This window comes from Neolamprologus brichardi, chromosome 14 (assembly GCF_056152115.1).
Source record: "Neolamprologus brichardi isolate AB-2024 chromosome 14, ASM5615211v1, whole genome shotgun sequence".
NCBI lineage: Eukaryota > Metazoa > Chordata > Actinopteri > Cichliformes > Cichlidae > Neolamprologus > Neolamprologus brichardi.
Window position 1 is genome coordinate 9,680,297 of NC_142117.1, and position 16,559 is coordinate 9,696,855.

The window sequence follows — 16,559 nt, forward strand, 5'->3', positions numbered from 1 at the left end:
TTCTGTGCCATTGTGGTTTGTGGCTGAAACTGAAACAAGAAATGTGGTGCAGGTGCTAATATGCAAAGTAGCAAAGGTATACCAAGAAGTACACTGCTGGCATCAGTGCTGAAGCTATTTGCTTACTATAACTATATATAGACTCTCATTTAAATAGCACCAAATCACTTTTTCAATGTATCAATGTGCCCTTTAGTTTATAAAATATATGAAATCTATAGAAAATTGGCAAGCCTAAAGTGATGTTTAATAGTTTTTAACCATGTTGGGGTTTTTTGTTTTTAGTTTTATAAAGAAGCTTGTTTTTAATCTTGTGCACAGTCATGCCCACATCCAGACAAATGTACGCACATGGACATGCGTACACACTGCATGCCCAGAAGTGGAAACGCTGACTCAGGCAGCGTCTGTCTTGCATATATTTGTCTGTATAGTCATTTACGGGAGCATAGTGGTTTGGAGTGGAGAGGTGAAGAGGTCCTAGATCCTCTTTGTGAATCTTTATTTTTAGCACAGTGTGAAGGAAAATGTGTCACAGGACCCTTAATCACCAGGCGTGACCTTTTACGCATACACCATTTATTTAAGCCCTGCTCCCCTTTTCTTTTTTGTAATTACTTGTACACAGAGATGCACAGACACACTCACTCCATTGTAGAGAGCCTCACAGGCTTCTTACTGTTAAACAGAGAGAGCTTTAGAAAGGGAGTGCTGAGTAATACCAGTGTTACTGTTAAATGCATCTGGGCATGAAAACCATCACAACATTCAGACTAGTTCAGAGGAAGCAAAGGTTCACTTTGTTTCTTCTGTGGTGTGAACTCGGTGATTGCTTGGTTTGGTTGTGGTGTCTGCTAAATATCAAAAGTTGTTAGTCAGGGTTCTCCATTACCTTTTTGTTAATTAAATTTTAAAAAAAAATCATAACAAAGGAATTACTTCTCTTCTTTTACTGGTCTCCTTTGATTTACCCACAAACCCTGTTCCCAGTGCATTGGCAGCTGTCTGATCAAAAGACTAAAGGATTCTGGGATGTGAATAGACTGTAGCTGTGTTCTTCCCAGGCAATTTCTTTTGTTTTCTTTTTTGTTTTGTTACATTTGTGAGAGGTTAATTCCGAAATAAAGAAATGTTAGACAAGAAATATCCATTTGTGCTTTGTTTTTTGAAAGTGTCGCCTAATAATCGTCCTCATATTGCACAGAAAACGAAGGACGTCCAAGTAGGATCATATTTCTGCACCTCCAACCATCAGGAGTCATCAGAGTTTGCCTGTGGAGTTTGGGAATGGAGGCTAACATTGTGATGCATTGTTTACTTGGCCAACTTTAGGCCAACTGGATGTGCCCCTTCAGGCTTCTCTGTTTGTTGCCACATGAAACGCTCTTTCTTTAACTGAGCTTGCAAAGCCTCTTGTTTTTCTCTGATCCTCCCGCTGAAACCTGACCTGGCAGCAGACCTCTGGCTGACTGCCACCACATCCTCAATAACCCTGCTCACCTGTGTGTGTGTGTGTGTGTGTGTGTGTGTGGTATGTGAGAGCGAAAGCGGCTGAGTGTGTCTGCATCACAGCAGGATGAGACTGTATTCAAGCTGTCTGCTGTGAAAGTGTCATTTTTGAAGCATATAATTAGAGAGAGGGGTGTTACATGCGTAGATGAGCTTGCACATGCACTCGTACATCCATCCCTGATAACATGGTGCTGTGCTGTCAGTGTTTCAGACAGACATGGTGTCAAGTTACTCGTGTTTGTAACTGCGCACCTTTGTGGCATAACAAGTTTGCCATTGTCTGACCTGTGACTGTTAGTCTCAGTGGCTACTTGTGGTTTTCTGTTTGTCGTGTGAGAACACGACAAGGCAATAGTCTATAGTTCCAGAGCATACAGAAACGCGCACGACGCTGATGCCATTTGCATGGTTGATCATGTTAAATGGCTGGGATCGTGGCTCCAAATGCACCGCAGATATTGCACCACACTCATATATGGCTTGCATGAGCACTTAACATAGAGGAGAAAGGCCATTAGAGGCAATCAGAGCTGTTGTTTTTAATGGGCTGATCGAGCTGGAATGGAGGTGGCCTGGAGGAAGAGTTAATGTCCCGGGCCACTCGAGGACAACGTATTGAGAATGCAGGTGGAAGTGGTGCGATGTGCAGCTGTGGTTGAGGCAAAGGCCCAAATGGAAACCAGATTGTGGATTTTTTTTTTTTTTTTTTTTTTTTTTTTCTGTTTTGTTTTTTTAACACTAGAAGATGGAAACTCACTTATGCCATCTGTATGGAACTTTACGAGGTAAACGGGGAGGGTGCATGAGTTCGTCCGCCTGTCTTTGAATTGACTATATACATAGTATGTGCCGATTACATGGCTTGGAGACTTTTTGCATCTGCCAGTAATGAACTGTTACAAAAATAGCCTCACCATGCTCACTTTCACTTTGGCACCAGCCTCTGAGTCTCCGGACATATTCAGTAAATGTCTGTATACATGATTCATATTTGTGTGCATTCCTATGCACGCAGAACCCCGTTGCGAGTGTTTTCATTGTATGTGTGGTTTGTTCCGGAGGCACCAGATTGTCAGATGAGGGGAAGGCAGGCTGAACTTTTGTTCTGTTTGCTTAGTGGGCATTCTTCTGCGCTCTGGCCCTCTTCCAAATTAAAGCAGCGGCCTCCCACTGGACTCGGCGCAGCGCTTCCGTCACAGGGACACAGTGACACTGAATCATCTGCGCCTGTCAACTTCTCGCTAATGAATGTATGAGCGTAAAAACAGCACAATAGTGGGGCGTGTTTGTGTGTGTGTGTGTGTAACTGGAACTCTGATTAAAAAGTTGGTGTTGTTGTTTGGTGAGGCTGGATTGTGTTTGGAGTCTAAGAAGCAGTTTTGGGTTTTTGGTTTTTTGTACAAATGCCAGTTCAAGCTTGTGACAGCTGTTTGCTGGGTTGTTGAAATGCAGTACAAGTTTAATGCGTGTACATCTTTTATTCTTGAAAAGCCTTAAACATCTCCTTTTGACCATATTCAAATCTCTTACATCAGTTAGAAAATGCTGTCAGCTTGTCTCTTAAGTTAGTCGAGCTTATTCTAGGTTAGGTGAGGAATTACTCATTATTTGGCATCTGTTAGTTGTTTTTGTTTGCTTTTTACAGTAGAATAGCAACAATGAACTTAAGTGTACAATTTGTTTGCCTCTCCAGGTCCTTATGGTTGAGGTGGTGTTAACTGCCTCTTGCCATGCCTCCCGCCATGACAGACCTCCTGGACATATGGGCGGCACACTCACCTCTGGCCGGACACGCTCCGGACCAGATCACTGTGGACTTTTTGCTTCCCACTGGTATTTATATCCAGATGGACGTTCCACGCGAGGCTACAATTCAGCACATCAAACTGGTGAGTGTCACTGGGTTGGTGACTGCACAGGTTTCCTAGGCAACAAGGTTATTTAAAGTTTTTGTTTTGACCAGTGTTAATATTACACATCAACTATTTAAACATCTTTCAGTATCCTGCTCTGTTTGCATACTATCTGTACTCTAATTTTAACTGTACTGTACTCTGCTTTGGTAACTATTGTCCATGATGTAAATATGTAAAAATTGTGTTTCTTTTCTGTTTGTATATATGTTTTGTTTTTTGTTTTTTGCTGCGGATACAACCAAATTTCCCCTTGTGGGAAAATTAAAGGATTATTCTATTCTAAATACTTAATCAGTTCATATAAAAATCAACTGGGAACCTACTTTGAGGACTTCGTTTGCTTATTGTGTAGTTGTTCCTGCATGCCTGTAGGCGTGCTGTCACATTAAGGGAAAACAGAGGCTGCAGCCCAACATTCAGACAGCTGGTCAGTCAGACATTATCCAATGCCTGTTTTGACAGAGGTGATTGTTGTGGCTGGCAGAGTGTTTTTCTGTTTGCAAATGGCTCGTGATGTCAGCTTATAGGTGTTGAGGCCATATGTGAGTGGAGGTCAGAAGTCACAGACGTGATGAGGTTCAAAACTCTAAGAAAATAACTTTGAGGCATGTGTTGTCAGCGTAGGTGTTTGTGTGCGTGTGGCCCTCATTCACAGCACAATCAGATTCCTTCTGTAATGACTGACTGTATGAGAACACAGATGCTCAGCCCTAAGCTGTACCAGCTTCTGCAAAGGTAGCATTTATTGCTCTCAGTACAGGGCTGTTTATTGGATTGCGCAGAATTTTTCTTTTTATAATTCTGGTGTAAAACAAACATGTGCTGCACTGAAACACAAAGTCATTATTTCCCCCAAAAGGGCACCATTTAAAGCCCGAGGAGGTGGGTTGTTGCTGTGTGTACAGAGTGTCTGCTATTCATTGACCGCAAGTCCTGATTTCTCTGAAATTCATGGGTCTTTGAAATAATTTTTTTCCACTGAGGTCTGCGTCCTTGCACACTGGTATAAACCCATACACGGACGTGTTTGCATTTAAAAAGTACGTAAGCCTGTGAATCAAACAGAGGCCGTATGTGTGAAAGGCCATAGGCTGTTAGTTTAGCTAAAGGGTAAAATATTTGCAGGCTTTCAGACTCTCTGTACAAAACTCTTTATTAGTGATCATACCAGCAGCGGGCTTGTGAATGACTGTTTCTTTCATTCACAAGCCTCCATTCATGTTTCAGACTACAGCCGAGCCCCCCAAAATGTTTTACAGCGATTCTGGGAAATGACAGTTATCATTTGAAACTCTTTATTTTCCGTTTGTCACATGTTGAGATCACTTGCTCACAAAAGCAGTTCAGAGAAAGTAACTGTGGGAAATGTTTTGAGTGTTTGTGTAGAGGAGAGAGGAGGCTTGTTCTGTTTTGCCAGAGTGCATCTCTTTTTCCTCACAAAAAGACTCGCTCTTTGACACCCATCCTGTGATCATGCTGTGGGGGGCAAAGGGGCATGAAGTGTACCACCAGGGGCTGGCAGGCAGGGGAGTCGTACTCTGATTGCCTCACCCAGAAACTGTTTTGTAAAGATATGAGTCACGTCTATTCCTTATTCTTGAAAATGCTCTCAGCCTTGTTTTATGAAACTGTCAAATAAAATATGTTGTTTATTACAGTTGCTCATTTTATGTAAGATTTATTTAATATGGGCTAATGGCTACAATAAAACTCACAGTGTGATTTTTGTGGGGTAAAAATACCTTAGTGGAACATATTTGTTCTTCTCCCTTCTAGCTCTTATGGAAGCAGGCTCAGAGCTTCCCACTGTTTCCTGCACTCGGCGAAATGGAGAGCCACATGTTCGAGTGTGTCAACCAGGCAGCCGTACACGAAGAGCTGGAGGACGAAACACGTCGGTTGTGCGACGTTCGCCCCTTCCTGCCCGTTCTCAAGCTGGTGATACGCAACTGTGGTCGAGCAGAGCGCCTATTGGACTCCAAGATCGGCGTGCTCATCGGCAAGGGTAATGCAGCATCGCGTTTAAGACTCTACCTCGGTTTGAAGCAGTACATTATCACAGATCTCTCACATGCGTTCCTCCGCTCCGGATAGATTCCTTTATTCTCCGTGTTTGACATTTCCAATAAAGAAAAGCACTTAAGAGCTGGTAAATGGGAATGTAAATCTTTCCTACCGCACAACAAGCCGTTAGCACCTCCTCCAGTATGCTAAGCAGCTCTCCCACTCAGCACGCTCTCCCATGCATTCAGACCCAAGGCTCCTGTGCAGATGGCTTCTATCACTAACTGATAGAGAAGCGTGATGTTTGACTGGACGTGTTCCTGACATGCCTTCCATCACATGTCACTTTGCATTTTCTCTGAAGATTGGGCCTTTTAAAAGAACACAGGGGCTCTGTCACTACTGTATAACAGCCCAGTCCTCTGAGGTGATTAACTATTTGGAGGAAAAGCGGTGTTAAGTCTTTCACCTTGCTTCATGATCAACACTCAGTTTGTTTATCATACATGAAAGAAGGCAAAGTAGTGTTGAGTTTTGGGAGTGATTCCTGGAAGCAGGCGTAAACGCATTACAGCGGGCTGCAGGTAAAGTATAGTGGAAAGTCTTTTCAGAGATTTTAAAGGCATAATGATACCGTGACTAGTGAAGAGAATAACAGAGGTTAATCAGTAATGAAAGGGAAGTAGTGTAGCCCTGTTGGATTATTAAACAGACAGACGCATTCAGCCTTCTTCCAACCAAGAGATTAAGGATTGGAAGTCCTTTGTTCTTCAAAGAAGAAGAGAAGAGGCTCTGAGTGTAATTGATCAAGACTCAGGTGATATTGATATTCTTCCCCCCTGACTCCACTTTGGTCTGACCTGATCTCTTAAAGGCTTTTGAAAGAGTAAAGCGGTGTTTCAAAGGGAACCCCACAGGCTTGTCTAGAAGGTCAACACACACATGCACACATACACGTGTCAACCATGTTTTTCCCCTCCAGTAATGCAGCCACACAAACTTGGTCTACACAGCTAATGTGCTTCAGAGCCTTCTTGAATGCTGAGGGTCATATGAATGTTAAATTGCTTTAAATGTCAACATGTTTTCATTACTCAAGAGTGAATGAAAAGTACCCTTTAAAAAAAAAAAAATAATAATCCAGTGATAAAAGCAGAGGGTGGACTGTGATCAGCCCAACAGCAACTTATACCTCTGTGTGTGAATATTAAGGGGCTCTGCTGTAATCCAACATGGAGACAGTCATCATTTTAGGCACATTCATTACTGCTGGTGTCTGGCACTGAACATCCCACAGGTGGTTGTGCATTTTCTATTCATTTTAAAGCCTCTGTGTTCAAGTGTGTTCACCATCTTTCTACTCATTTCTCTTATTTCAGAAGTTTTGTACTGACTTTGGTTAAAAATGATAATTAATTTTGTTCCATACTAAGAATCCACATTGCCATTTTTAATAAAAACTCAACTTGACCATTATCAGTCTTTAAATTGAACCTGTTATGCTTTGTATGATGTAAAAGAGAGGGAATATCTTTACTGTGTTCCTCTCAAGCAGATGGCCTCCCACAATGTGCTGTTCAAACCTTCTGTTTGTGAGTCAGAAGAAAGAAATAAACGGGCTTATAGGGAACAGCTGGAACAGCTTGTTTCAGTAGATGAACTGAAGGGCTGCAAAGTTGTTGATGAATTGGTTTAAGTCAGTTTTTTTTTTTTTTTACGCTGATTTCTTGTAACATTAAGAATCATCAATTTAGATTTGTAGACAAGTTACTGATATCCCAGTTCCCCTCTTTCTTAAAGTGGTGGCACAGCTTTCTTTTCCAATGTTGTAACGGTGTCCTTTACTCGTGTTCTCTAGGTCTCCATGAACTTGATGCCTTAAATGACCAGGAGGTGAAGGATTTTCGGTGTAAGATGTTTCGGATCAGTGAAGAGAGGATGCAACAAATACAAATGATGGCATTCTCGGAGTGGGTGCAAGCCTGCTACTCCCCACAGCTGGAGCCCGCGGCGGTGACCGCGATCACAGCCGGAGTCAACGATGCACCAGTGGACCTGAAAGTCATTATCCACTTTGACCAGTCCCAGGTGAGGGTCTGTAATGCAGAAGAGTGCAGGGTAGCTTAATCAGTGGCAGTTTATGTAGGATAAATAAAAAGGATACACTGAACTATAGATGCAGGAGGTAGAGCAGGTCTGCTAATCAGAAGGTTGGTAGTTCGAGCCCTGGCTGCTCCAGTATGGATGCCAAAGTATCTTTAGGCAAGATACTGAACCTCAAGTTAGTCCTTTGGAGTGTGAATGTTACATAGAAAATTTGGGTATAAAAAGCATTTAAAACATGCCTGTAAAGTAGAACAGAAAACTAGTCTTTACTAGTTTAGTCTTTGTTTTTTTTATTATCAAAGAAGGCTACTTTTTCATTTCATTCAGATGCATAAACATGGGTTGGAATAAATGAGTCCTGCACAGCTTTATAGCCATTCTGTTTCAAAATGGGCCTAAACAGGATAATAGATGTTTTTACCCTCACTTCAAAATCATTCTGTAAAAAAGTGTTTTCTTTATTATAGTCCTGTAATTTCATAAATGCAAGGTTTGTGATGAAAAACTCAATCATGTAGTTCACAGGTTGCAGCTTTCTTTAGAACGCCTCATCCAGTCTGGTCTTTCTACCACAATCGCTGAACCTCTTACGGCTGTCCTCTTTTCAAAACATCAGCTTTAATCATTTACAGCATCAATAAAACCTGTTATACTTCCTCTCAACAGGCTCTGCACTAGCGGTGTAGGAATAAGTCAAAAGGAGAACTTATTTTGGATGATCTTAGACCTTTCCTGAGGGTTTTGACAGCTCTGACATTAATTCTTAATTTCTATTTTTAAAACAAGTTCATATAATGTATCCTCGTGTTGCTTCATTTTGTGCTTATATTGCACGATGCTGAGAAGGATCCTCAGTGAATTGTGGCTAATTTATATATCTATTCTATCATTTTTCTACTGCAATTGGCAAGAGTAGACAAAGATACACTTAAAGGAATATACGTGTAAAGTTTTGTCTGTTCAACATCTCTGCATACATAATGAATTGAGAATAACCGTGTGACTTACTGCTCCACTACAGAAGACAAAACCACCTTGTTTTAGAAGCAAAAGTAACCATGTGACTCCACCAGCGCAGGCACATGTACTGTAGCTCAGCCTCTCTTTCTTTTTTTTTTTTCCCCTGCTCTCACAGTTGGCAGCTTCACAAGTCACGTGATTGAGCCCAACTAGCAAGACATGTGACGACACTAAGTGGGTCAAAACCATCAGTGAAATTATGCCATTCTCTCAGATGCGCGCACACGCACACATTAGCATGGCAGCTCAAGGGACCAAAATGCTGATTAAAATGAGCTCCCTTCTTTTCTCTGAACTCACTTGACTATGTCCCTCCATCTGTCTCGGCCTTTCTCTTTGCCTCTGTAATAGAAATAATATTATTTAATAATAAAACAGATGGTCACATCCCTCCAGACTCCTGTATATCAGCTTTGATCAACATCACAGGCACACACATGCACATAATACAAAGACTGACCATCTGTGCCACCGCACTCAGGTGAGCATTGGCAGGAAGTCTTATTTTGAGAGATCAGACACAATAAGCTACATTATAGACAGGAAGTGCGGTGGTGTCGTTTATTGTTCAGAAATAACCAGGGTCTGGTGTGGACTGTCTAAATCATTGACCGACTTCCTGCTCCTTGTTCACATAGATTAGTACGTCAGTATCTAAATCAAGTCTCATTTTAGCGTTTAAAATATGGCTTTTATAGTTACCAGCGTGTAATCGGAAAAACTTTTAATATCTCTGCTGTGTGTAGATCCTCTATAATGCAGCTAAGGTCGCTTTTTTTAATTACTAATGAAGGACGTTTTTATTAAATCGCCAGGAAATTAAAAGCAATTCCATCTCTAGTATCGGGTCAGTGCTGTGCTATAAATGGCATGACGCAGTGAGCCTTGCGGTCACACAGAAAACCTGGTAGATTCCCTGTGATAAGGCGATGGAGGCTAACACGTATTTGAACACATATCAGTGGAAATCCTGAATGAATTCAGCCATCAGTGTACCAAGTGATTACGTGTATATGAACTCACTCTGTGTATCAGTTACTTGTACACATGAAAATTGAGACTTTTATTATGGTCTTATAGATCTTATATTATTGTTTCTCAGTGTTTTACTGTGCTCTTCCTGTTTAAGATGCACAAGCAAATGCAGCTTCTAGGTTTATATATACAAATATGAAATATCTGTATTTAAATCATAGAGGGTAACAAATGTGGAGTCTAGTGATCAAATAGCAGTAAAACATTTAACTATAAAAGCCATTTGCAGCTCATTTCCGTGTCTTACCCTTCTGGCATTTTGTCATCTAGATATGTGTATATGAATATACACACAAACTATGATTTAAAAAAAACAAAAAAAAAACAGCTATTTTATTCTCAGATGGTCCCATATACATTTTGACCAGTAATAAACACTCGACTGTCTATTTTCCCCTCTTGCAGGACTCTGCCAGTCTGAAGGTGTCATTGTCTTGCACCCCCAATGAGCTGATGGAGCAGGCTTTGAAAAAGTGGCTGACCACCCACGGATCTGAGGACGCGGTATGGAGGGGTCAGTATATACTGAGGGTCAGCCAATGTCTGGAATTCCTTGGTGGAGACCATCCACTGATTCAATACAAGGTCAGTGGCTGCACATCAAAGCTGTGTTTAAGTGTCTGTGAGTGGCTGATGAACTTCAGCATCAACTTGCATGTCTCACTTTCAGGTTCATGCACAGATATAGCAGATACAGTGTTCTTAAAATGTTGTTGCTGCTGTATAGTAATACCAATAGGGAGAGCACCGCAACTGAAGGTCAAAAAGGTGACAGCAACACACCAAAGCCTGTTTTCTGATCGCAAAGAAAGATGCTTACAAGTTCAACTAGTATGAGGTTATACTCGAACCATCAGCATCAAACTGCTTTCTAAGAAATATTTTCAGTAGAGGTTTTTGTGTGGGTTCTATTTCTTAAAAAAAGCAAAATAAAGTGTGTGTTTATGTACAACTCATTTCAACTGTTTCGGAGACAATTTGGAGCACGATTACAGCTATTTGCTGAAATGTATGCTTGCTAGTTACTCTTTATTCCCCTTAAGAATTATACGTTGTGTTTTGTGGGGGGTTTTGCACATTATTTTTTCAGAGTAATCAATTGCAAGCTTACGTTTCTTGTTAGTTCATTCTGAATATGAAACAACTAAGCATGATAAAGTTTAAGTGATATTGAGCAGTATGATGGATGACTCAAAACTGCCAAAGTGTTAGCTTGCAGGTAGCTGTTATAAGCTGAGAAAAAATATATACATGTGTATCTACATGTTATGCTATGTGAAAGCTTTTGTCTCATAAGTTCTTGTTTTTCTGTTAAGTATAATGAAGTGGTTGCTTGGTCTGTGATATTTTTATTTATTTAATGTTTTTAATTTATGTCTGAAATTCCTTTGGGAAACACTGCCAGGTAGAAATCATGAAATATTTAGTTTTATAGATTTCTTAGGTCTGTTTTTATTAGTCCAGCAGTGTAAACGCGTGTGTGTAAAGATGTAGTCACATTTTTATGCATCTGAATCTTGTTTGGATCCATGTGGGCAGGCTGCATGATGTGCTTTTTAAACATTAAAAATATAATCAAGATAATAATGAAATACCTGAAAATGTTTGTGCGCAGTCTTCCGTGTTACATTGAAGTCTGCTGACAAGTTGTACAGAGATTAAATTTCACTTCTCAAGTATTCTCTCTCTAGCTCATTAGCTTAAGTGACTTTAGCACTTTTTCTGCTCCAGAGACTGCTTTAACATGACATGGCTACAACCTCCTAAAATCTCCTGTCCTGTCTTGTGTGCAGTACATTCGCTCATGCCTGCAGGCCAAGGAGGCTCCCCACCTCACCCTGGTCCACACCAGCACCGTAAAGACCATGTTCGACAAGGAAATCTCAGCCATTGGAGCTGTGGTTAGCCGCAAGTCCTCCAACCCACCTTTACCACTACCTCCCAAGAGAAGGGCTCCCACGGTTAGTCCAAATATTATGCATGACTCTGTGAACAATATAATTTTTATTTTTATGAGTGTGTCTGCTAATCGGCTGATGTTGTTTTCGAAGACACTGTGCTTTGCTAACAGCTGTACATCATCTGATTTGCTGGTGATTTGTTTGACGTGATCAGGCCTAAACAGAGGGGGTTGAAAATGTAAGAAAATGTTCTTATGTGCACTAGATTACAGTGACTCGATATCCACCAGCATTTGCTGCTCTCGCACCAATATAAGAAAAGTTGCACACTTTAGTTGATTCACCTGCACAGGTGTGGAGGTTTCGTAAGTGAACAAGTACTTTTGGCAGGTGTCTCAGTGTGTCAGCCCATACTGCACTACCAGCATTTGCCACGTTGTCAGGAAATCATTGCCAGCGTCTTGGCACTGCTTGCAGGTGCACAGTGACATCACAGCTCAATGTGTGCATCCACATTTTAAATGTCAGGTTGAATTTCATTGGCCTTCATTAGCTAGTCTCCTAGGGGTTTTAATTGCCTGATACTGTTGAAGCCCCGGTGATGTGTGGTTTCAAAAGTTGATTAAATATTTCAACCATGAGTCATCTGAAAAAGGATTGAAACGTTAAATTTATTATGTAACGCTGCAGGAACAGCTACGGCTTCATAACCTTTCCTTATATTTTGTACCTGCTTGATTTAAGATCTCTGTTCCTCTGCAGTACTAACAGCCAGTCATTTCACCGCCTTTCCATTACTCACCTTGACTGCATGTAGCATACACTCCCTGCACTGAAACTATCACAATCATTTTGTGTCATGATTTGTGTCCTATCATGAAGTGACATTTATTCCAAGAACACAATTCCCTGTGATATCTTGTACCTCTAATTTAATTTCACTTGAATTAGTTTTAATTGCCTCAGCTCTAAAGTTGGTATATTTTTTCCTTTTTCTAACGCCTCTTGCTCAACATTGGAAATGTCTGTTAATCAAAACAAACTTTGCACTTTTTTCTTTCTCTCAACATCACAAGAAGAGAATTCCTACCTCAGTTATCACCCTCACACTAAACAGCTGTAACACCTTGCTTGTTATCTGTGAAGCCTTGATTGTGATTAAATGTATGTCACTTGGACCTGGGCTGATATGGAAAGTGTAATCAAGGTTTTCTATTTACTGATGGTGCAGCTTTTACCTGGCAGGGTTTTAACTACAGTTAAGAAGCATTATGATTTTTCAGTAGTTGTTGTGGTTCTCAATGACGATGTGTACTAACAGTATTGTGAAGATTATGGTTTTTTTTCTTTTGGGGGAGGGGGGGGGGGGGGGGGGGTTACCTGCCATTAAAAATGTACTAAATGCTGCTCTGTTTAAGGGCTAATAGTAGAGCACAGAGTATGAAACTGGATCTGAAGCACAGCGTATGATGCAACCACGCATCTCCAAACTTTGTCGTATAAGTGGCTAAATCTCACTGTTCATCACAGGTAATGGAAACTCATGGATGTAACTCTTTCCACCGTATTAAATGCAGACAGATATAGATCCAAAAAGTTCTTTGTCCACTGAGTTAAGATATAAATCATTTTGAGTGAGTGCATGGCACGTGTAAATAAATGTGTTCATGGTCTATGATGATTACATCTCCTATCACTTCCTCTTGTTGTTGTTCTAATTAGTCTTAAAAAAAAAGCTTGCATTTTAAAGTGTCTTTCTTTTGTTTTGTGGACTTTTGCATATTTTCTGTGCTTTTTCTTTATTATATCGGTCTTGTCAGTGTTCTTTAAAGTACCATAGGAAAGAATGGTGCAATAGAGGAAGCAGACAGAAACGGACACTGGGCAGACTTTAATAAGGTTGCTGTAGAATTGCGGCTATTTGAGACAGGAAGTGAGATTTTATTTTCTTGCAAGGAAGTGGTTATTGGATGCTCTGCTGTTGGAAAGCTGACTGATAATTAGAAAAGAAAACAGAAGTACGGAGTGTTTTTTGTTTGTTTGGTTTTTTTTTTTATGATTATGCTTTACTTGACATGGAGCTGTTTCTGCCTGCAACAGTAGAATCAAACAAACGTACTTCCATCTTTTCTGATAAGGGATCACGTTGACATTACATCAGTCTAATCACATAGGAGCAAAGAGACGGGCAAGAAGTGTGCTGCGTTGTTCATAGTTTGTAGGTGTCATGTGACCCTGTTTGTTCTGCTGACTTGCTGACCCTCACAAATCCACTTGGCTTGACATCAGACTGACCTGCCTGACCTTTCCTGTTGTTTGTGCCTGTGTCTGGAACTGTTGCTGTTTTTGTTTTGTTTTTTATTTAGTTTTTAAGCATTTGAGTGTGTATATCTTCACAGTACATTATGCCAGTCCCTCAGTTTTTTTTTTTTTGTTTTTTTTTTCCTCCTCTCTCTCACTCTTCCTCTGCAGCAAGTACAGACGTGTGTGTGGGACGTGCCTAAGCCTTTTAGGATAGTTCTTGTGAAAGGCAGCAAGGTGAACGCAGAGGAAACTGCCAAGGTAAACTCTTGTTTGCATCTATTAAAAAGTCATGTGTGTACCTATTAGTTTGTCACTGCACAAACCCTGCCAACACACCTCTGCCATCTGTCTTTCCAGTTTCATACAAACTAGCAAAGATATTTTGTCTAAGTTTGCATCTATGGCCATTGGCAGATTGGCTTGCAATTGTAAAATTCAACCCTTCCTGCCGTACACAGGTCCAGGTTAGGGCGGGGCTCTTTCACGGTACAGAGCTTCTCTGCAAGCCGGCAGTTAGCAACGAGAGTAGCGGGCGCTCAGAGCACACGTGGAAAGACAACACAGTGGAGTTTGAAATCTCCGTTTGTGACCTGCCCCGCATGACCCGCCTTTGTTTTGCTATCTATGCCGTGATGGACAAGGTTAAGAAGCAAAAGTCCACCAAAAATCCACACATCAACAAGTATCAGACCATCCGCAAGGCGGGGAAAGTGGTGAGTGGGACGCACTTTATCAGACACCTGCCTTTTTTCCAAACTATCTTATATTGACTAGCATTTAATTGTATGATCCAGCACTACCCCATAGCTTGGGTCAACACCATGGTGTTTGACTATAAAGGGCAGCTGAAGACTGGAGACATCATCCTGCACTGCTGGTCATCATTTCCTGGTATAGACACACACAAAGTCACAGTATAATTTAATAATTAATAAAGGGCAAATTCATATCAGCTATGCATGTGTCTCTCCTGCCCAGATGAACTTGAAGAGATGCTGAACCCCATAGGAACCATTCAGACCAACCCATACACTGAGAACGCTACAGCACTGCACATCCACTTCCCAGAGTACTCTTCACACCCCATCGTCTTCCCTCCTTTTGACAAGGTCACACAGCAGTCAATCGTCATATTCAGTCAAATTAATAAGATGAAACCCATTTGCCCTTTTAAAACATACCAATTAGCTTAGATTTGTGATGTATGGATAAACACTATTCATCTGCGAATGGGAACTGAGTATGGGCTTTTTTGATAGCATGAGTTCAGCTGAAATTGTCAGCAGAGTGGCTTAGTGCTCTTCAGAATGGTACCTAGTGATTATGATGAAGTGGTAGCTGTTAGCATGAGAGGATCAGGACGTGCTCGGCCTGCTTAATGCACTCTAATGCATCAGTGTGCGTTCACTCATGCATTTTTTTTTTTTTTCATTTGAATTTTTTTGCAGATACTGGAAAAAGCTGCAGAGATGGTCAGCGCTGACTGTGTGTCCATTGTGAGTTCATATACAAAAAAGGAGTTGACTGTGTGTGAATGTGTTTAGATGATTGAATTCATTCAGAATACATAAAAGTGCAGCGAAGCTGAAAGCACAGTAGTGATTGCTACATGATGGCTTACACGAAATGTGAGAAACGATGCAGCATGCCCATCTCTCTCCTCACACACTCTTAGAGTCACACAATACAAATATAACCTCAACATGCACCCGTTTGCTAGTTTCCTTGGAAACCCATTGTTATTACTTTGGCAGGGTGTAGCTGCAAAAATATTCAAATCCTCTTCAAAAGTACAAAACTACACACGCTAATCAGATTACATGTACGTTTTCCTCTTACCGCCCCTCAACTGAAAACCCACTCATGGGTGTGTTACAGCCAGTTACGTAATCCGCTGTTACTTAGAGGGCATGCCTGAACACGGGCTTTTTCTTCCTTTTTATTTTTTTAAATATGCAGTCTGTGCGTGAGAGAAACTAGATTATTGCTGACTAAAAGTTTTAATTTCATTGTTACAGCGTGTCATGTTACATATTAGTATAAAGCGCTATACAGCTCAGCTGTTATTTACCTGTAAAGAACGTGAATGTCAGGACTCGGGTTACGTTTTGTAGCTACTAAAATCCCGCCTCTCTTTGTTGAATCAGACACTTTACAAGTTTTTAACAAACAAATGAATGCTAGTTCTTGGCACACTCATGCACATTGCAAAGATGGTGAGAATGTTACTACTTTAATGCTCTCCTGCCCTCATGTGGTTATTTACAGTAAATGCAGTTGCTCATCTACACGCTCTGAGTTCCTTACGTCCACCTTTCTGCTCCTTTTGTATCTCAAAATCCCAAACCCAGCTGACCTTTTCTCTCTTTTCTGAACCGTTTTGCTCTCAGGGTCGTGGTGTTAAGAAATTCTACATGGAGCTGAAGGAGATCATGGAGCGTGACCCGGTCTCTCAGCTCTGTGAAAATGAAAAGGATCTGATCTGGACACTACGACAAGATTGTCGTGAGACTTTCCCCCAGTCGCTGCCCAAGCTGCTACTCTCTGTCAAGTGGAGCAAACATGAGGACATGGCTCAGGTTAGGAAGCATATCCATTGTTATGGGGTGTTACTGAGGATATAATGATATTAAGTCAGCACTTGTTTCAAGGTTTTAAAAAATTGACTCTTTAAAAAGCAAACTGTTTGATTCAGTGCAATCCCATACAATTCAGAAAAGGTCATATTTCATATATTGAAATATGACACAAATGTCAGTCT

At 40.9% G+C, this 16,559-nt stretch overlaps 1 protein-coding gene across 1 annotated transcript in view; it reads left to right on the forward strand.

Annotated features, from left to right (window-relative positions):
- pik3cb (phosphatidylinositol-4,5-bisphosphate 3-kinase, catalytic subunit beta) overlaps positions 1-16,559 on the forward strand; it is a 48,409-nt gene that overhangs the window by 20,307 nt on the left and 11,543 nt on the right. The window contains exons 3-13 of the mRNA XM_087850773.1: positions 3,206-3,401; positions 5,205-5,433; positions 7,291-7,520; positions 9,999-10,178; positions 11,387-11,554; positions 13,967-14,056; positions 14,257-14,511; positions 14,593-14,689; positions 14,777-14,907; positions 15,247-15,294; positions 16,189-16,377. Coding sequence (XP_087706899.1) covers positions 3,243-3,401; positions 5,205-5,433; positions 7,291-7,520; positions 9,999-10,178; positions 11,387-11,554; positions 13,967-14,056; positions 14,257-14,511; positions 14,593-14,689; positions 14,777-14,907; positions 15,247-15,294; positions 16,189-16,377 — 1,776 coding nt within the window. The 5' untranslated portion in view covers positions 3,206-3,242. The remainder of the gene's footprint in view (positions 1-3,205; positions 3,402-5,204; positions 5,434-7,290; positions 7,521-9,998; positions 10,179-11,386; positions 11,555-13,966; positions 14,057-14,256; positions 14,512-14,592; positions 14,690-14,776; positions 14,908-15,246; positions 15,295-16,188; positions 16,378-16,559) is intronic.